General features: G+C 37.3%; 1 protein-coding gene across 4 annotated transcripts in view; it reads left to right on the forward strand.

Annotated features, from left to right (window-relative positions):
• Window positions 1-22,797, forward strand: part of LOC310902999 (uncharacterized protein) — a 322,682-nt gene that overhangs the window by 124,541 nt on the left and 175,344 nt on the right. For 3 of the 4 annotated variants that reach the window (XM_083845497.1, XM_083845498.1, XM_083845496.1), the window contains one exon: window positions 1,393-1,529. In XM_083845497.1, the coding sequence (XP_083701623.1) occupies window positions 1,520-1,529 (10 nt within the window). In that variant the 5' untranslated portion in view covers window positions 1,393-1,519. Of the gene's footprint in view, window positions 1-1,392; window positions 1,530-21,009; window positions 21,025-22,797 lie in introns of those variants that run through there. The other variant, XR_014587205.1, reaches the window with a different exon arrangement.

The raw sequence follows: 22,797 nt of genomic DNA on the forward strand, positions 1-22,797 counted from the left end.
CCAAACCAAGCTTTTTGATAGAATTATTAGCAAGGAAAAAATGGTACATACAAACTACCTTGTTGAATTCATGTTGTCTTGATTTATGATACTCAATCCAGTTTCAGTCATTTAGATGGATATTTTAAAATATTTTGAGGTATTGACAATGTTCTGAAAAAGTTCTCTATGCTGATAGAAATATCTGAAAATAATGAAACAGTAATTGGTTTAAAAATTATATTTGTTTCTAAACTGTTGAGTAAATAATGATGAGTAAAAGGATCAGTAGAATTTGCAGCAAAACAGTCTGTTTCTTTTGTAGTCTGTAAGAGTGTGTGGCGGTTCAGGCCAGAATACTATTATTATTTAAAGATTCATGGACTTAAAAAATCATTGACCATACGACATTTTATGTTAAATCCAGTCTCAATGATCTAAATTCTGAATATACTAGAATTATGGCAGTCCTGTGCCAATCTAATAGAAGGAATGAAACAAGTGCAGTGCAAAAGGTTAAAAAATTATAGTACATAAAGTTCTTCTCTACTTGGGGAGACTTGGAGAAGGCAGTATTTTGTTACAAAAGGTAAATAAATATACGTTGTACTAGATATGTAATAATTATTTTAATGCTGGATTCTGCTTTTTTTGATTGCTAGCTAAATTCAAAGCTTTTTGTTACAAGTCTGTAAATGAATACTTAGAATCAGTTCTTCTCAACTTACAGAGTGAGTGGCATGGTCATGCACAAAAGAGTTCATGCTGTGTACATCAAGGTCATATAACACTATTACAGCTTTTGGTTGAACTTGACAGCTAATAGAGAAACTTTTTACTCTTCAGCCTGGTTGCATAGTGTTTTATATAGAGCTATGGTATCTCAGAGCGTCGCTTGTGAGCTACCAGAGATGGATTTGCAGTCCTTTGGAGGAGGATATTCTCAGAGGAAGAACAGCTGTGAAGCATCTGTGTCACAGTCCAAACTGCAGCACTGTGGCTGTGTTTGTGTCTCTGCAGCCAGACACCACGCTGCAAATTTTCAACCTTCTTTAATAGTATTTATGGAAGCTAACAGTAGTGGTGGGAAATTGGATGTATTCAGTATGAACCCCAGAAGCAGACTGGTGGGATTTAGGTCCCAAACTCCTCTGGATGCCCACTCAGCCTTGGGATCCTCGTTTTATTTTACCCCAGCGTTTTTGTCTGCAATTGGAAATGCTATCAGAGGTTATCTTCCAGTGACTTTGGAGAGAATGGGCTGTATTTGAAGCCTACTTTTTCCAAAACGCTGTTTTCCTTTTCTTGTTACTTATTTCTGTCTTTCCCCTACAGCACATAGCAGTGTTTTTTCAGACAATTTTTCTTCATTTTCTTCAGCTGCTAATGGTAGTTCATTTTTTTCTCTTGCAGCTTTTTTGTACCATGTCCTGCAACATTCCATCAGCTGAATCTCTTGGGCAGACAAAGAATATGTACCTGTGCCCCTATAACATGGCCTTGGGCAGCAGAAGGGTTTATACATCCCATATGGAGCTTTATGACTTCAGGTGAGAAAGAAATAATTGAAGCAGATGAATTTTAAGAGAATTGTTTATATGCAAATGTATTAGTGGAAGTCTGTGATTCAAATGTCTGTGGGCTAAATTACAGAAAAAAAATCTCATTTAAAAATTCATTATGAAGAGCATAAAATGAACTTCACAATACATTATGAAATAAGAACTGGTGAAATATCAGACTATTGTACAGCAGTCTGGTGTATAACTCTCTATTTTCTTCTTTCTGTTATTGTTTCTAATTTTAATTACTGATTTATATAATGAACTATTTTTTCTGTCTTCAGGTCAGTTGCTTTTAGTATCTTTTAGTATCTTCAGCTTTTAAACTACCCCTTTTAAGATTTTTTTTAAACTATGCTAGAATTCGTAAGGTATTACCAAGTTTAATTACTAGGAGTCCCTGCTGGATTGATAATGTATGCAGCGTTTGACTGCTCTAGCAGAGAGGTTACCTGTCCAATTCCCTCTTTTGTTCATACAATTCAGAATGAACATTATTAATCAAGTAAAATTAATATATTGCTATAATGAAGTATGTGGACTCACTGTTAAATAAAGCCAACTTGTGCTTATTTTGCACAATGGAGATAATCATCATAAAATATATTTTTCCCTCCTAAAAAGAAAGTATTTTAGCTAAAGTAATACAGACCAGCCGATGTGCTTCTCTGCTCTTCTTACAGTTTTTTCTCTAAAGGAAAAGGTACTTAGCAAATGAATTCCAGTAATGATTCTTGATACACACCTCACCCCACTCCCCATTTTTTTCTGTTGTTCTTTTGTTTTGTTTTTGTCTGTTTGTTTTTTGACCATGGAGCTACATATCCTGCATGTTGGACTGGTGTTTTCCTCAATGTTTTTCAAAATTAGGTTAGATCTTCAGCTGTTTATGTTACAAAATTTTTCTTGTGTTTTTCTACCTTAGCGCTGCTGGAGAATGATCACTGAAAATTTTGAGAGAGCTTATAATCTATTTTTTTCTCTTTATATACTGTAACACTTAGAAGTGATATTGCAGGTGGGAAGAAATTCGAATAAAAACCTATAGTTTAGAATATAGTCTAAAAAATCTTGATGGATAACACCTGAAGTTTTTCTTGAATCGTTATGGAACATATAAATAGTGTCATTATCAAATCAATTCTTGTTTTGAGCAGTCCATGTTACCCTTGCCCAGTAGTCTTTTCATTGTTTTCAAAATGGGAATGTGCGTCTTCTCTGTATACATGTATCTATATGTGTATGTGTACATATATATCTGTACGTGTATCTCCTTTAATTAAACCTCCACCATTTTGTTCTCACTGTACTCGAATCTGCTTCCTAGCTTTGCCTGAAGCCATCTCTGTAGCAGAGGTGTTACAATAGCTGTAGAGCTGTTTACTCCATGTGTATCAGTGGGAAAACTCTCCAGTACTGAGGAGTACCCAGCTGAGTTGTGATGAACAGATATTTTGCAAAAGACACGTATTTCTTCAGTTGTTTTCTTTACGTCTTCCTTTGTGCTAACATCATGAAACCATATGTTTTGGGGGACAAAAACTGCACAAGGGGTGGTACTTGACTAAGATTTTAGAAGATGCTGTGATACAATTACATGCTAAAAAACTGAAACCTAAGTAGTGTAAAATACATGGATCACGTTTCTATAAACTAGATTAATAGTGCAGATTGTTTTTGTTCCATACTGCATTTTGTTTCAGTTAAAATAGAATGTGGAAAACTGGTAGAGGCGTCATGTGGAAATGCTTACTAGAAAGCTGGAAAGGGATAGAAGTAGAGAGTAGAGACTTCAAAGGATGACACTTAAGAATTCTTACTGCTAATGCAGAACATCTTTGAACTCTCATTTATAAAGCAGAAAGCATTCAGACTTACCTGGTTACATTACAGTGTAAGTCCAGTGGGAGTGATGACTTGTTCAGTATTTACTGCTGACATTCGACTTCAGCAGTATCTAAAGCCCTAATGTAGAACTCACTGAAATCAAGGGAAACACACCAGTCACCTTTGACATTACAGATTAGTCTCTGAAACAATTCTAACATGATTTGGTGCATCAGCTCTATCCGTTATTCAAGAGTTATAAACTTCATCAAGATTTTGTTGGGTGACAACTACCTCTGCTGTTCCAGGTTCACCCTGTCAGTGCAGTAGTCTATGGTGACAACTGTCACCATATTTCAGGATTCTTTTTAGAAAATGATGGATGTAATTTGTTACAGGAGATAATATTGCATAAGCAATGTATAACAGTGCATAAGCAGGATACAAGTAGCAAACCGTAGCGTCCTCTAGCTGGTACCATGCTCTTTTTGTAACAAAACTGGCTAGCTTTGCTTGTTTTCTGGCAAGAAAGTTTGAAGTAATGTTCTGTAATGTACTATAATAGACTAGAATACAACAGGCATCAAAGCAAAAGGAGTATCTTTAAGTTTTACAATGGGATGATATTTAAATATATTACTACTGCATTATGTTGTTAATATAGTAATATATTACTATAGAGGACATAGAAAATGGACAAAAAGGGCTGATTATTGATTATAGACCAGTATTTCATGAGAAGTTCCAGTCATGCGGTATGTGCTACTAAGTTATGAGTTTATGATTTCATCATCCCCTTATTTCTGCGTGAGAACTGGAGCTTAAGTTAGGAAATACTTAATGAGCCAGCATTTAGGAAGATACTTCTATCCTTGTGTATGACTTGTTTACGCTTCTGGGAATTAAAAGAAATGAACTGGGAAGACTAAGTTTAAAAACAACAAATAAACAATAAGGGCTGATGGAATAAGCGGAGAAAGCTAAACTGTTGGTTTGGTCGTTGAGAGCTGGCTAGGGCTGGATTATGAACAAGATGGCTAAACATGTTCCAAACACCTGGATGAAGTGAATGAGACCTTTCCTCAAACCTAATCACTTGCCTTTCTGTATCTTTCATTATCCACATACTTCCACAAACACTGCTTCTGTTTGGTCATTTTTATAAGTTTCTCTTAGTAAATGTTAACACTGTATTGCTGCTTTCTTGCACAAGCTCAAAGCTGCCTTTCCATTGGCACTGCTGAACTAGGAACCTAGATGTTCACCCCTGCGTTACAAGCAGAGAGTTTCCTGGGGGAGCTAAAACCTTTCAGCTTATTCCCTTGCAATCACACACTTGAAAGCTCAGGTCTTAACCCAAATGTGTTGTGAGAATTTTGCTGTCAAAAGTTATGAGCTGAAAGACTTGTCTGGTGCGGATCCCTTGTGTTTAGGTTTCTTGCTATTAAGAAAAGGAACAGGTGTGTTGAACTTGAAGGACAGTCAGACAGCTTCCAGGGAGCCTGAGTGTTGACCTTGTGATACACAGTGAAGCAAACACCAAGGACTCAGAGTCCTTGGAATTACCGGCTTGGGCATTGCTAACACCAAAGCTGCTGTTCCTGAGGCTGACTAACTGCTAATCCAAACTACTAGCAGTGCTCGCCAGACGAATGGTTGAACCTATAGATGTTTGCAGCTAAAAAAGCCTGAGAAAATTAAAGCTCTGTGTGTACGCATTTGCATCCTGGTATGCCTGTGTCTGTAACGTCTGTTTAAATCTGATGGCTCTCAAGTAAAAGTGTTACAGAAATTTTACACAGCTACCCTTTCTGATAGGTGCTACCTAGGGGCTCATTCGAGTGTTCACTTAAAGTCGGTGACAAAGATTCCATTACCTTTAATCATGCGGGATCAGGGCCTTAAATGAAATGGTTAGTCCTACCGAACATTTTCCCATGAATATTCGCTTGGATTGCACCATGATGATGCTTTTAAATGCACTAACTTACTTCTATATTAGCTCTTTGTAAATATTCTGGGTAAGGAATGTCAGTATCAAGGGAAGTCCATGGAAACATACGCTGAACAAGCATTCAAACAGTTTTAAACACAGTATTTTAATTTGTAAGCACAATTATTCATACCATCTGAGATGTTATCTAGCAAATAAAAACCAAGACACAAATCATGCAATTCTGGGGTTCAGTAATATCCAGAAAAGTCTGACAAGTGAACCCCAAATGCTTCCAATCAATGAGCTGCTGAGATGCAGGGCACAGATAGGGAATTATTTACTAATATTGGTGGGAACACAAGGAATTTTAGGCTATTTGCTTCCTTGTACTTTCCTACCGTTCGCAGCAAACAGGAAAATAGTACCTAATTGTCTACAAGATAACATCTTTACTTTCTAATTGTGAACATGTGTTTTTGGGGTGCAGTCCCTGTCTTTGGAGGTGGCAGAGTTACACTTAGTAGAGCCTGCTACTTTGCATTGGTTTTGATATTACCCTTCTTAGGAGAGCTAAATTTATTCTGACCAAAATGCCTCTACAAGAATTCTACATATGTCACACACATTATGTTATTTCAGGAGGGAATAGGAAAGGAAAGAAAATCCTCTGCAGAACTGCTGCAGAAAACAATTTTTGTGCTTTGCACTGTTGTTTTATCTCTTCTACTTCATTGTGGCAGTAGAACTGAATGCAAATGAGAAAAAAAGACCAATCCCAGATACCAATTTTGTGGGACTTAACTTGGAAATTGAATATTCAGCTTGAATTTTTCTAGGCAATTTGCAAGTCAGATTATTTGAAAAATCCAGACAGTGTATTTTTTTTCTTAGGTAGAGGAGCATTGCAGCTTTATCTCATCTTTGTTTTTTGCAGAAGTTGGTGATAAAAGGCCTCTCACTTTGGGGCTGTGGATGTGACATTATATCTCTCCTTCTGTCTCTTTCATGCCTCTGTCTCCCTCAGTTCTGGCAGAGTGCTTTAGAGGTCCAGGGGCATCTCTGTTCTTTTGATAACATGGGTTTTCTCTTGTTTTCCATCTCTTCCTTCTTTTTAAGTATGTTCAGTCACAGATGAAGGGCTTGTTTTCCATACCGATATTTGTACCTTTTGTAATTAATGTAAGAAAATAATGCTTTCTTTTAGGAAAACATTGTTTGCTTTTTCCTCCACATCACTAACATTTTACTCTTTTGTACAAAACAAAAAAACATTTTATGAGGAATTATTTTATACAGTGAACAGTTTTTGATTATTTCTTCACGATGATTGTCTGCAAGAGTGTGCACGTGCAGCTTTTTCATCTGAAGGGCCCATTAAAATCTTTCCTCATTTTTCAGCTCTGGGGCTGGATGGATTTTTATTCGGGTCTGCTGAGCTGGGAGAACTGTGAGGAAAGTGTTTGCATTTTAACTAACTTTCACCGGTAAGGTTGATAGAGCAATGAGTTCTGAAAGTGCAGAAAGGAGATTATCTTCATTTTTTTTAAAGTCTTCTCCATCAGGCAAGTTGTTATCTGCCTTTCTTGTTTCTCTGTACTTCTAACCCTTTTGGGAACTGGTTTCTGGGATGTGAAAAGCCAGCCTTGCTCAGCTGCTATTTCACAGTAGGCGTGTTCCAAATACCCACAGCCCTGCACCTTATTCCTCATACACTCATTTTTTTGTGTTTTAATGCAAGACCATAAGTTTTTCTTGCAGTTATAATACTTGATCAGCACCCACCAATTTTGTAAACTTTGATACAGCATGCTCCAGCCAATAATTCTTGCAAACTTAAAGTGTGCAAATTGGGTTGGTTGTCATAGATTTTAAAAAGAATTCAACTCTCCGTTAAGTGTGAGATTAGGATTATTGTAATATTACATGCAAGATCACATTCTAGGAAGAGGTGTTAGTATTTCAGCAGGCCTGAATGAGCACTCAGATAATCTGCCTCGAGGTGAGTGGCTCCCATGGAAGCCTTTAAGAACAGACAAGAGCATCTCCTCTCGGGCGCAGTTGTCCCCACCTTCCTGCAGGGGATGGACAGAATGACCTGAAGGTCCCTGACAGCACTAGGCTCTGTTTATTCCATGATGACTGTGATTTCATTCATTCTACCTGTGGGTTCGTTTTTATGTAAAAGCAAAACAAGCGGAGGTAACATAAGCTTAGACTTCAGAGCCTCCCCTTCTGAAACAGAGCTAAGAGAGGGGATACGCCTTCTTCCCTTGTTACCCTCTTGGGATGGCCTTGCTTTCCCCCCCTCTGCACCTGCCGCTTGTATGAGCTGTGCTCAGGACAGGACACTGTGTATCCCTGCTTCCTACACCCATTCTACATGGGCCACCCCCTATGTGACTTTGTCCCTACAAGCTAACAGTTCACTTCTGCACCTGCTCTGCTCCTTCCAGCCTCCTTTGTGGCCTCAGCTGCTGAGGCTTTAAATCTGCAGGAGAAGGAGTGTTTTTTCTCTAGAATGATACTTCACATGGCTTGTGTGCTTCCCTCAGCTGGCTTGGATGTAAATCCTGTCTGAAAGTTCAGGGAGTGATAGAATATCCCAAGTTGATGGCTTCTTCCGGCCAGAGCACCTACAAGTCAAATGGTGAAATGTGTCCCCCCCTCCCCCCTCCCATTTTTTTTTTTTTTACTCTTCCTGAACATTTTTAGGGTAAAGCTCTTTGTAATCAACAGTTACACTTCCCAGATACAGTGTATTGGTGTGTTACAGTGTTATTGGTGTAAGCAGTGGTTCCCACAAAGCCCAGAAGTTACCAGGCTAAAAACTGTCATAGCTATTGTAGTGATAGTTCATTATCTTATTATAGTGCTGAGCAAAATAAAACGTTAGTGTGCTTATCTAAATTAGGCAGCGTGCTTTTGATATAGGCCTAATTGATAGGAATCTGTGCTTATGAAAAAGCCCTGCTAAATGGTCCAGAGAAAGCAAGTCTACTAAGTTGTATTCGTTCTATTATAGGTTCTTCCTGGCATAGTACCCTTATGTCTTAAGGCAATTTAGTGGTAGTACCTTCAACTTGCTTTTAATCCATTGATGAAAGGCAGAGCCAAATTGTTAATATAATAAATACTGGAAGCAGATTATTTTACTCTTTGAGTCTGTTCATTCAGTGCTACAGAAAGACTCCTTCTTTGGTTAGTTAAGAATTTAGGACACCAATAAATGTTAGCAGGAGTCAGTGGAAATAATTCCGTTGACTTCAATTGGATTAGTATCGGTTTTATATGAAATAATAGTAGGAGATAACTCTGTGTATACTGCTTCTGAAATGTGTAACTCATAAAAACAGACTGAAAGAAATACCAACCTTAGTTACTTTTGGTCAGAGACAGACAAGTTAGGTACCTTCCACAAAGTAATTGAGAAATGCATCTTTTTTAATACATTCATAAAATCTTTCACATCTGCAAAGTTAATAAAATTAATGTTACTTTGAAGCTTAGCTGTGCTAAACCAGGCCGTGGTAAATTTCTTTGGATTATGCAGATCTGCTGTCACACAGAAAACAAGTCGATTACTCCATTTCAGGTAGGAATTCACATAAGAATTTGCAGAAATTTTATAACATTAAGAGAAACAGGATTTAACAGTAGAATAGCTGCCCACAGAGGAAAATGTATTTTTCAGTCAACTCTTTTTCTTGTTGTAAAAAGGAACTGCTAGATTGTTAGCTTAATTACAGACTGCAAAATAGCTTGGAGGGAGGAATTCGTCAGAAGTCCTGTGGAACAAGCCAATTTTTTTTCTCTTCAGCAATAACGTAGTGATTCCAAAGCCGTTACCAAATCTTGCAGGGCATTCCCCTATTTGAATTTAAAGTAATAGAATTCCAGCACGAGCAGACACCTGGAGTAGTACAGTTTGTGACAAGGGGAGCATCAGGCTATATCTGTGATTATTTTATTTTTGCAACTCAGTAAAAAAGAAATTTTATAATGTTTGGGGGTTTATGGCAAAACTTCATTAAGAGGTCAAGCTTCTTCAGGCTGAGTTCTGTACCTAAAGCAAGCTTTAATCAGTAGTACAGCCCTGTATAGGTTTGATTAATTCAGCCTTTCGTGTGCTCATGAGATGGATGAACAGAATAAATGCTCCCTGGAATAAGCGATGGATGGTCCTCCCATTTAAATGGCTGGTTTCTCTCCTGCGGGCTAAGCCCCAGGATGCTTACGCTTATGATGGTTTATTATCCTACTGTACGTTATATAGCCTTCAAGACAGGCTCTTGGTTCCCCACCTCATTCACTACATCCGTAGCCCTAAGGATGTCCTATACGCAGCGAAACTCTTGAAACTTGTGCAGGTGAAGTATCAACCCAGCCCTGGAGGCTGCTGCCAGTACCAGATACAAGTTTACCAAGATTAACTTTTGCATGAAACTGAATTTATCGCCCAGTTTATGCTGAAACACATAGCTGAACACAGTAGAGGGGAAAAGACACTTCTAAAGGGCTTTTGAAGACATAAATTGGTAAGAGTGCCCTGGAGATAATACACACGTTACTAAATGCAAACTATTAGTCTGCTAAGCTCAGTGTTCTGATTTAGGCACTAGTCATGTTGTCAAGATTCACAGAAAAATATTTATAAAAAAATTACACTAACCTAACTGGCCAAAGTATACTTAATTTGTAGTGAAGACCTCACACTGACTTCTGTGTAAGAGCAGCTTGAGGCCCATGCTTACAAAAGCAATGTAAAAAAAATGCTCTCACCAAAAGAAATGCTAATGGCTATACAATGATTTATTTGTATTATATTACGTAACGCACTGAATTTTGATGACAAAGTCCCACTTAGGCTTGGACACAACTTCAGTTTGCTTCTTTTAATACTTGCTGGGATCTCAGTTGGAGTATTGTTTTTGTTATATTACTTGAAGTATGATCTCCTCTACCAATAGTTAATTGAACTCCATTGTAATACTCAGCTAACAATAAAATAATGGGGGCTTAGTGGATAAAAGTTTTTCTTGTACAAAAAGTAGTGATATTTTTACTTATAATGTTCCCATCCCCCCCTTTTTTTTACCACTCTGTGTAATATTGATGTGTTTTTATTTCTGTCAGTCTTAACCTTTATGAATTCAATCTGATTTAAGAACATTTCAAGAATAAAAACAAACCATGTGGGGGAAAAAAAAAAAAAAGAAAAGCAGCTTCCATGCTGAAGTTGACTGGCAAATACATTTTTATTTTACCATTCTGGATATTTCTGCTCTTTCTACTTTCTTTTGAATGACCTCTTTTTTTAGTTTAATGTCATGATATATTAGGTACACCCAGCAATGCATGAAGTATTTGAGAGGTTTCTGAACATACTTCGGATTTTAATGAACTATTTAGCTTTTTTGCCAATGTCAGTATGCTTCTCTGTTCTCGCAGCTAGGTAACCATCTCTGGAGACCAATGCACTATGAAGATTTTGGTTTTAGCTTTAAAATACATGTATTTATTAGAAAATGATATTGCATTAGAAATAGGTGTTGACGAAGTTAAATTCTTTTTAGCCTAGTCTACGTTAAAAATGTCAACTATATGAATCATCATATTTGCTTAAGTGGGTTTTATTTCAAATTAGAGAGAGATGTTTAAACAGAAAATCTTTCACTAGAGCAGACCATTGATGAAACAGTAGCCATGTTAAAAAGAGAATATTCTCAGAAACTGCCCAAATCAAAATAAGTTAAACATGAAAATGGTGCATTCCACAAAGCAAAACTGGGACTAATTTGACTCCTGTCCTCCTGGATTTCTGTCTGGACGTATAGAGTTCTTCATCTTAGGAGGAGGGGATACAGCCTTTACATTTTATCCATCTTAACTAGAGAAATGTCTGATGTCTTTTTTCCTAAAATGTCTTGATTATGCCTGTGCTTGGCCTTGTTGGCAGAGCAGGTAAGTGCTCTGATTAGCCAACACTTACTGACAATGGATAAAATTCAAGCCAATTCCCAAGTGCAAACAGACATTTATTTTCACTGCTTACACTTACACTGCTGGTTGTAGCAGGTTGGCAAGGAGCTTTGGGTAGGCACAGACTCCTCCTGAATAGATCACTAGTACCATTGAAGTTACATGCTTATTTTAATGCCATGATGGGGGGTTGCGGGGTCAGCAAATAGCAATTTCTCTTGGGAAGGTCAGTTTGTTTTCTAAACATTTTCTGAGATACCACCTCATACAAAATACCTCCTGTTATTTGATAAGGCTGCATTTGGTATGTGTTAGAGAGACTTAATTTCCCTTCTTAAGGTTCAAAGTTCTGATCAAAGATGAAAGTTACTTGGCCAGTGTTATAAGCCCAGTGATGTTTTCTGTCATCTCGTTCCTGGCAGTTCATATCACCTGTATGCATTTTCTCATAATTTTGTCTTGTATGGTACTTCTTCGCAATCTCAAATGTCAGTTACAGATCATCAGTTAGATTCCTTTCTAAACTGAATTTTAATGTCTAACTCTTCTTTCTTCTTCTATTTATAGTCTGCTTTCTCCAGCACAGAGAATACAATATACATAATTTTGCTTTTTAATCTGTGTTTTTCTGTGTAGCACTCATAACATTAAGAAACTTCACATAGGTTTAAAAATACACTTCGTGTCATTACTAAATATACTAAATTGTTTCTGGGACACTGTTAAACTGTTCCATTTTAGAAGCAAATACCATATCAAAAAAAAGTAGACTACAGAGATGTTGATTATTTCAAATTTAGGTATAGACCAGACTGTGTGCATGTGTATAGGTATGTATGTGTATACATACATAAACACACTTCTTGTTATATATATAAAACCCTTTGAATTTCTCCTAACATTGTGCAGATTTCCTTGGTAGGCTAGAATTTTCCTTGTTGGTTGTTACATACTACTTCTGTTTTTATAAATATTCTGTACAATTTCAGTTATTTTTAATGAAGTAGATTAAAAATACCTCCTCTAGAAAACAAACAAACAAACTGTTAAACTGTCTGTTTAAAATAAGTTCAATATAATTTACTGAGCTTTAGCATTTTTTCGTGTTTTCAAGAAGATCCATGAAATTTTAGGTGTCTTTTTGCCATGTTAACAGAACTATCTGCCCCAATATGTCCAAATAATGACAAGAATTTGAGCTTTGCCTGTGTGTCAGGGCAGATTGAAAGCTCTGAAGCCCCTGCCTTTGCAGATCAGGCTCTGCCCCTCTGATGCTTGCGGTGCTGGCCAGCTTGTGCTCTCTTAACCACCGAGCAGCTCAGCAAGTGCCGTCTTTTCATAACTCCAGGGCCCGACTAGATGGCACATATGCCATCCCCATGGAGAAAATCAAACTTGTCTTGTAATTGCTGTTCCCAGCTGCTCTCGAGTATGTCTTATATGCTTTCAGCAACACTCATGCTGGTAATCAAGCAGAGTGGATTTGAACATGACGTGTCTAATTTGAATGTAGAATGGCCTGGAGCCAGACCAAGGACAAAGAAATAGCATGTTGGGACAACACCAGTGACAGTAGAATGGAGGGACAAGCAGGAGGGAGAAGAAACAGCAACTAGTTCGGCAAGTATGGGACTTGGAGTTTAGAGGAGTGGTAGGCAAGGAAGCAGAGCTTTTTGTGCATTAGAGGACCTTGGGATGTGGTAAGCAGTGAGACCATGGCTAGTGTCAAAAACTGGGAGCCAGTGACATGTAGTGGGAACACAATGAACAAGACTGAGAGGCAGCATAACTTGGCAGAAAGTGTGTAAAAGCTAAACATGAAAGTAAACACAGGAATGCAGACATGAGTTAGAGAGAGACTGTGATAAGAAGTTATTAAAGAAGCCAAAACAAATAACCTGGGAAGAGTACCCAAAGAAGAAGGAATGAGGCTGAGGTTTTGCAGGAGGGTGAAGGCATGGGGACAGGTGGCCATCCTCTGCCTCTGTCCTCGATGTCTGCAACTACCAGTACGGCAGCTGCCCTGGCATCTCCCTAGGAAGAGGCCAGAGAGGTTGATCACCATTTAGCCAGCCAGTCTTTATGTTGTTTGATACTGGCTTTGATGCAGTTGTTTTCCTTTCTTTTTCCCTTTTTTATTTTTTATTTTTTTTCCCCACTCCAGCTTGGAGTGTTTCAGTTTTATGTTTTAATGTCACATTCAGAAGAATAGAAAGTCAATATCAGCGAAGAAAGAGGTGAATGTGTTGAGTGGAAAACAATGTTGGATATTTAACATAATACCTTTGATGTGTTCGGGTAGTAGCAAAAGATATCCAGGCAATGTGTAATAATTATTTTGCAGTTTGTGTTAGCACAGTCTTGTACTCTCACAGTTGTAATTAATGTCACCATTAAGGTGGAACTGTGAGAAGGCTATGCCAGCCAATTAAAATGGTAATACAGCTTCAGGATCTGTTTGTGACCATATTGATTTGCTTAATAGAAAGCTTCTCTGACCTTTTAGAAGCACATAGTGTACTTTTCACACTTTTATAGATTAATCTTATGAAACGTTATTTTAAATTGTCACACAGTAGGCTTGTAGAATTTTATAAATTGCCCCAAAGATGATAAAAACTACTGTGATTTTGTGATAAAGAGCTTTAGAGCACTGACAGCAGATCACGAAAAGTACCTCTAACAGTCTCCTGGAAACCCCCATGGCAGAATGAAAATTGCAGTGGCACAATTAGGAAAAGGAAGATGTCTTTTATTAATACACAGGTATTTGTTGTGGTGGCATACATGCTTCAGAAGTGTAATACAGCTATAGCTATCAAAGAAAATTTGGAATATGAAAATTGGGTATTTGATGAAGTATAAAAATTGGACTAGAGAGATCTGACATCCGGAAGAAAGCAAACTCTACAACTGAGTCTGTTCAATCAGAAAACATCAGGAATGGACTTTTCCTCAGGTACATTTAGTCAGATATTAGATAGGAGCCTTTAGTCAGATATTAGATAGGAGCCTAAAGCAGAATTCAAACTGGAACCCACCTCCTCTCAAGTTTTACAAATCTGAACCTTCAGATAGAAAAACCTGTGAGGAAAGTGTAATGGGATTGGAAATTTCTGGAGGGAGCACAATATTTGGAGAACAGATAGTGAGAGTCAATTTTAATGGTGATGAAAAAAGGCTATTAAATCTCATAATGGCAGGAAATACACGTGCTGTCAACTTCATTGCATTGTAAGAGATTCCTTGGTGCTTAAAAATAATGGGAAATTGTTGAATCATAGTAGGCAATTGTTGATGATTTAGAAATTATGTTTGATTCAGCCCATTTCAACAGGTAGGTTCCAAACTTGTTTGTGTAAGCCTCCAGGTGACATGATGAAATACTTGTTAGGGTTAGTGTAGTTAGTAGTAGCAGTAGTTAGTGTAGTTGTTAGTGCTGAACCTTCTGAGCTTATTAAAACGAGCAAGCAAAAATGGATGTTGTTCTCACCATTCACTATTAAGCACAAGCACTGGATCTCATAGAATTCCTCAAAGCACATCCTCAGTGTATTTACAACAGTGAAGACTTTTTGCTTATACAGCTTTCTACCTTCTACTGATCCATTCCAACTGATTAAACATGTACATAACACATAATGATGAAAGGTATTTCCAAGCCCTTGCTTTGCATCCACATGGAAAACCTGGATAATTAGCTTCACATCATTCTCTAGTAGCTCTCCACCTCTGCATATGCCCTCTTTGTAGTTCTTTCTCCCTCAGTGGTCATTAATGATGGACAGTTCACAGCAGGAATGAAATAGTCCAGAGTATACTGTGGGGATAGTGGGTGCTTTTCCTCTGGGAGATGCAGTATTTGGGGTCTTCGTCTTGGTGACTCATTATTTCCAGAGGCAAGCACCAGATGTGTTTGAGGCTTTCTGTTAGAATCACTATTTTAGGTCTGTACTGCAGGCGCTTTTTTTTTTTTTTTTTTTTTTTTTTTTTTGTATATGTGCCCTCTCACTGAAATTTGTGGTAACTTTGTGTAAGAGCTGAAGCACAAGATGGCCAGTGACCAGGTTGGCATGTCCTGCTGTCACTCGAATAGAACTCTATTAAACTATCAGCTTCTGTTTTGAGTATTCATGTATGAAGACAGATTTTCTTTCCAATATTCACAGGTTTGACAGACAGCAAAATATTTCCGTTTCCCCCAAGCAAACAGCTTGTCCTCATGTAATGACAGTTTTCCATCTGCAAGAACTGCCTTTTTGATTCTACAAACCACCTGAGGTGAAAATGTAACTGACTTGCTTTTCTGTAAACTTGCCAAAAGTAAAATCATTTTGCCTGTAGCAAGAAAGGTTTTCATGCAACTATAGGCACCAACTTCTCTAAAAGTTATATACTTCAGATTTTATCAGAAAAAATATATCTGTCGTTTATCTTTTAGTAAGTCAACCTATTCTATTCTGAATCAAGAAAACAGTTTATTTGTAAGTTCATGTTTCATATTCACTGGAGAAAGCTGTTGTCAGTCAAATTAGGCCTTGTCTGTGCTAAATATGAGTTTCTAAGTCACGGGTATGTGCCTAAAAAGCAAACCCGTTTTTTGGAAAGAGAGAAAACTACAGATACTCAAGAGAGAAAACTCAGATATTTTTTCAGCTCAAATTGAAGTAAAAATAGTTTTATTTAGATATGTAAGTACATATTTAAGTGCCTAACTTTATGCAATCATATTTGAAAATATTTTGACCTGAGGAATCATACATTAATTGTAGATGTTCCAACTGGAGAGAGGAGGATTCACAGAGGAGGGAAAGGTTACATGGGAAGAAAAAAAGTAGTTCTTAAAAAATGAATCTGGATTGTAATATTTGGGCTAACATCATCTTCTGACAGACTTGGAGGCCAACCTTGAAGTATGATCACGACAGTGGTGTGGTTTAGTTTTCCATAGACCATGATTGTCCCTGTATTGGAAGTTACTTAATAAAACATTACTTGCCTTCACCCTACCTGCATCCCAAAGGATTTGACAAGGTTTATCATTGTCTTTAATGTAGTGCAGCAGAATTCTGGACCCTAAAGAACTTTCCCATTGTGTGCCTACACTACCTTGGATAGCAGGGCAAATCGCAGGCTCTCTTTCGAGTACAAGGCCCCAGAAGCCTTCAAGCTCTCTTCTACTCTGTGACCTAAACCAGTGACATTGCTAGAGAGTTGTCCTTCTCAAAAATAAGCAGTTTTTGGATTACACTGATGTTTGCCATAGCTTATTCCTTACTGTGCATCTTATTTATGCAAAAATCCTTCTGCTGTAATTCCTTCACAACTCTGGCCTTTTTCTCCATTTTCTACCATGACATCGTCTCAGATGCTTCTGCTTAGTTACATTATTCCCAAGGAAGATTATCGCCCATCAGAAGGCAAAGAGCAATGGCTTTATCCTTTTTCTGCTGCAGTCCTGTCTGTGCACATCTTGAACTAGTGAATCCAATTGTGTTGAAGATGGGGAAGGTGGAAAGCACATTCTGTAGTTGTGCCTTTTTGGGTAGTCTCTGCCCTTCTTCATGATGGTAGAAGTATTGGTAGAAGGAATGGACTTCAAAGAATATTGCACCTCGTTCTTTATTACTAGAAAGATGGACATTTCTTTAATGGAATTTCATGCAGCGTGTAATGTGAAGTGAGAAAAAGATGAATACGAAATACCCAAGTATTCATTACGGTTGCTTCCCAGGAGAAAAATCTTTGTCCCAGTGAAATCAATAGCAATAGGAGTACCTCTGATGATTTTTGCAGGACTGTTAAAAAAATCAACATGAAATAATAAGCCTTGGCTGCCTATTTTGTTGTTTCTATTTGCATTTCATCAAGTAATGGAGTATCAGCTACAGCACATTAGAAAAGCAGTCTATATTTTGACCAGCTGTGGACTCAATAATTTCCTTGTGACAGCTCTTTAAGTCAACATTATTTTAAAATATTTTTAATCACAACAACGAGAAAAATAGTGTGGAAATAACATTACTCCACTAGCAAATTAATGTAAGAATGTATAAAAGTTAAAAATAAAATAGTTGCTGGAGGAGACTCTCTTTAACAATATGCAATAAAGCTTAACATTTTTACAGTCCACAAATTGATAGTTGAGTCATCTTAAAATAATACAGTAAGAGCTGTTCAAATATAACCCATCAACAATTGTTTGATACCACGAGTGCTAGAAAAAGTGTTGCAATAACCCAACTTGTAACAGGCATTCAGAATTTCAAGATAAATCAGTGCAGTAGTGTCTAAAAGAAAAACATGTAGACCACTGTTAAATCATGTCTTTACTTCTGTTGAACCAACTAAAATGTTCCCAAAATTAAAATATTTAGAAGAAGTTATTGTTTCACAAGAAATTAATTTAAAGGGGGTGTATTCTACATATTGATGTGTATTATGGACATAAATCATCTTGAAAGTATTTCAAGTGCCACACTGGAGATGAGCAAAGGACATTACGTTTTCTATGTGAAAGAATTATTAGGCTGCAGCTCCAGATTGGGGCAGTGAATTTTTTGATTCTGCTAGTAAATCATTTCTGTAGAGCTGGAATACAAAGTGTTTCAAGCCAAACCTTTAGCTGTACAGGCACTATTGACATATCCTTAAATATTCTACATAAAGCACAATAAACAAATAAATTAAAAGGTTCACAATTGAAAGAAAGACAATCTAAATCTAGAATTTTTGTTGGAAATAAAATTTTTAAGGTATTACTACCAAATCACTAAGTTCACCAGATCTCTTCATGGGACCTGTAGGTCTAAAGTTAATGCAGCATTTGCCGTGAAATGAACAACACATAGAAGAAGTTAGATGAAATAAAAGTAGTATGAGGAGTCTTAAAAATTCAGTTGTTTTTTGACCTATTAAACCAAATGAATTTATGCAGTGGTTAAATGGCTCATAGTAGTTGATTCTCTGCTTGCACACATTTCTTACCAAGGCTATGCTTGTTCCGGAGTCAGAATGTGGAGGAAAACCTGTGTAGCTGTCTGTGAGTGAGGAGAGGGACGAGTATTTTTATAGTTGCCAACGAAGGCAACACAATGAACCTCTGCTGTTAAATACAATGTTTTAGTTTGTAGTAAGTGCAGCATCAAGGCAGTACCTGTTTACTGTCACAAAATCTTACTCTGACTTTTAATACTTGAGTAGCAACAGAATTTATGTGCATTTATCATGATTTCATTGCAATTCTTAATAATAATTCCTCCCAAGTTGTTATTACGTGGTTCCAAATGCACATAGGCGATTTACAGAGTAGCTTTACAGTGATACTTGGTTAGTTCTGGAAGTTCCTTCTGAAGACATTCCGATTTGTAAATCTCCTTGCAAGTATCAGCACTGCAGTTGTATAGTGAAAGTCCACTCGCTCAATTATCTTAAATTCTTGTGGTACCTGTTTTTGTGTCAGTTAAAATGACTCATCCTTTATCTCCTTACCTCTGGAAGAAGAAAAAAAAGGTGCTCTAACTCTTCCTCAGTGTCCATCCTTCTGGGAACAATCCCTGGCCTCTAAGGAGAGTTGTGTACGAAATTGGTGAGGAGCCATGGACTAAGGTCACAGACCGATGGCATCTTTTGAAATTCCTTAAACTTCTGAAATCATGTTGCTTTCGCCTTTACCATTTTCTGTGTACACGTGCTGCTGCAAATCCGTAATTTCTTCAGCAACAGATTGTACCAATACAGGCTTTGTCACTCTCAGGTTTACTTACACTTAATATCTCAAAATCACACAGCGTTTTACCTTAGTACTGTTCTACTGTTTGTGGGATAAAGTATCAAGGATTGGAATTGTTGTTCTTCCATTGCATTTCAGTCCTTTTTTAATTGCAAGTTGTAGATCGGCAATAATGAGAGCTTAGGTGTTACTTCATCTGAAGTGGACTTTGCTGCAGGCAGCCTGGGCTCCCCTGTCTGTAAGCTCTCCACGTGCAATGTCTGTTGTATCATGCCTAGCAAAAATGAATTTGGTCTTCATTTATTCAGCAGGAGTATCGTGTCACTGGCCTAAGAATCGAAGTCTGTTACGGATACATAATCTTCTTACAGTCGTATTAAGTAAATGAATGCCATGTTAGCTCCAGGGTATCTGTTTTTTTGATCATCAGCATATGATCATTTGCTTCACATGACCTCACTTTTCTGGCATATACCACAAACCTGAAGAAATTTCTAGTATTGTCTCAAGCATATTTCAATCCAAAAATGGTATTCATTTTTTCGTCTTGCTCTCTCCTTTTTTTCTGCCTATAATATCTTAGAAGACTTTTTTTTTTTCTTTTCCTATTACTAAATAAAAACCAAACTGGAACTGAATGCTCAGTTCCAAACTGTTGAAACAAAACTTTAAAATTGCTATTAGAAATACCTTCTTACTCTTTTAGAGATCTTATCTGGCACAATGTTCTGGCAGTCTCAGTTTCATTTGCAACAGGAGCATTAGCATCCATGTAAACCATTCCTGCCGTCACCAGCCATAGCACTAGAAGCTTATGTATTCTTGAAACGAACCTTTCACAGATAGCTTAATTTTGTGCTTGCTTTTCGATTCAGTTCTTTATTGTTCAGAACTTCTTGTTGAAATATATTTCCAGTATATCTTCATATTGCAAAGTTTTTTGACTTCATATTTGTGAAGTTCTCCTGAATCTGTTTTCCTGAAAGTTGATTCATTTTCCCTCTGTAAATAGCAAACATATTTGTCTATTAAGTCTTGGGGAATCTGAGTTAATTTTTTTTCAACTTCTTAGTTTCCAGATTTTACATTCCAGCTCCTCAAAAGCTTATCTTCTCTGGTGACAGATTCTCTTTATGCCAAGACTACCTGATCCCATGGATCTGGTGCTTTTGAGTCCCTCCTGGTACCTTCCCTGCGTAGCTTCTTCATTCTTGGCTTCTTGTGTCTTGCTCTAATGCTTCCTCTAGCTGTCTGTGAACGACTTCAGAGTTTTCATCCCTTCTTGCTGCCTCATCTTCTCTTTCCCCTTACTTGCTCATACTCTGTTGTAACAAACATTCCTCGGTTAATTTCTCCTGCATGAGCTTGTCTTGTTTTCTGTTTTGTCCTTGTGGGCACATGGATATTTTTCCATGGATGGCATGCTTTTCTCATCTCATTTCTGTTCTGTATTTGAGGTTGATGAATCTGGAACTTGAGGTAAAATCAGGATGCACTCACAGTTGATGTGTCTTGTGGTGTGGCCTGTATGATTCACAGCGGGAATCACTGAAATAAAACCTAATCACTTTATTGTTAGGCTGGAGAGATTTAAAACTGCTACATTTTTTGATCAATATTTCTCCGTTCCCTTATTTTCTGATTTAGGTGTAAAAATACAGACCCTGAAAACAATTTATAAGTGTTAAAAGCAGATTCTCTTCTTCCAGTTTACTTTGCTCATGCAGTACAAACTGATCTTAATTTGTCCATTTACAGTAGCTGTTTTTGGAATTCATGAGAAGAAAAGAAAAACATGACAGAGTCAGAGATGAAGCCTGCTGCTTTCACGTCTTTGTCTAGCACCAAGCTTGCTGCCTGGGCTCAGTGAGGAGAAACTTCCACTGACTTCCATGAGTCAGGATGGCATTTAATGTGAATAAAGTCAGGAGAGTCTGCCATGAGGAAAAGTTGTGATACGTCATGGATACCATAAGTATAGCTGCCTGAGCTATTTTACATTTCTTGTGGTAATTACTGCATTTGGATAGCAGTTAGCTTTTAGGCATGACGTGCTGCCTTACTGACCAATAATAAGATTGGGATGGTTGTGTTGCTAATCGCTGAAGGAAATGGTTGCAATCAAATTAATAGATCGGTGTTAATGAGTGTATCTGTCTGCTTGGAAGAGTGTTCGGTTTTGCTTGCTTATTTATTTTCTGTGATAGAATTACTGTGGGCAAATGTTCATTTTAGTGGTATTAATAAGTTCATTAACATATAATCAGTCTAACAAATTGTGTTTTTAAAAGTTTATCTTAAAGAGCTGCAAATAGAAGATAATTAGATATGTAGGGCTACAGCAATCACTGCTTAGTGGTAATTGATTGATTGAAAAAGTGGTAGGAGTTTTCAGGAGTAGTTTCAAAATGTGTAAGTGGTTATTAGTGTGAAAGCCTATTATTGGCCTGAGATATGTATTAAAGGTTATCTGATGGCTTTTACTGTCTCATTCTCTTGTCAGTTATAATAGGGGATTTTTGCAGATATTAGAAAAACATTTCAGTCTTGCTCTTTTTCTTGTAATTAGCAGATTGATATGGGAAAATGTCACTAGGGTATGGTGATGTTTCCTGATGTGCAGGAGATGTTTCTGAGTGTAATCAGCAGCCTTTTAAAATTGATTTTGCAGCCATGATGTAACAAGATATCAAAGTAAAGCACTTCAGTAATTTCACGTAGTTTATTTTGTTTAGCTTTTGCAAATTATGTGAGGATTATCTATTAACTGGATAATCTTTGCAAAGGTTTGAAAAACAAGAGGAAACTGTACATACTCAACAAAATATGTATTCTTTTGACTTGACAATTACGAGTAGGTAAAGATTTTCCTACCTTAAAGACAACTTTATATCCCAATGCATTAATTTCACTGAGTATGTATCTTAGAGTTTCTCTATTTGATAAACTGCAATAATGTGGGGCCGGATACTCAACTGATATAAAAAAGCTTAATTTGCATGACATTCACATCTATGAAATCAGTATGTCCTAACTGACTGTTTGCCCATTCTCCCAGAAATGTGAGGATTCAGATACCAATAGTCTTCAGTTGGTGATAGTTCACGTACATAACAGGAGGCTGTTAAGAGCAGGGTAATCATCTGCAAAAAGGATACATGAATGTTTCAGGACCAGGTTGAGCAATAGTCATAGGGATTGTAAGTTCACAGTGCGAGGGTATATTTTCATCCTAATATAACTCAAGAGCCAGAAGAGGCAATTGGAGAAATCTCATTATTGAATTATGATCTAATAAGACTTCAGAGGAGGAATTCTACCAGTGATGGAGTGGGATTGCATGAGATGTTATAACCATAAGTCTCCAGACATTCTACAAAAAGAACCCAACTCTCTCCTCTTCATTATTTTTTGACATCTTAATCAGTAGGCGGACACTCAACCATGATAAAGTAGTGTATCTGTCACTGTAATACTCGGGCATTTCCCAAGTAATATTTGTTGTATTTATGGGTCAGTTAATTTATCCGATATCCAAAACTGAACTGGAAGTACAGAGCATACTGGCACACTCAGTCCTTGCTCAAAAAAAAAAAAAAAAAGACAACAAAAGATAAGAAGGGATGGGGAGACACACACAGTCTGGGGCCCGTACCATCATTTACGACCTTCTCATCCCATACACATGAACTGGAAGATGTCTGGAGGATTCAAGAACATACAGTGAGGCTTCTGAGAAGGACAGAGAAGATGCTTTATGAGTCTCCTACTGTGAGAAATTG

Source organism: Anser anser (assembly GCF_964211835.1).
Source record: "Anser anser genome assembly, chromosome: 7".
Taxonomy (NCBI): Eukaryota; Metazoa; Chordata; class Aves; order Anseriformes; family Anatidae; genus Anser; species Anser anser.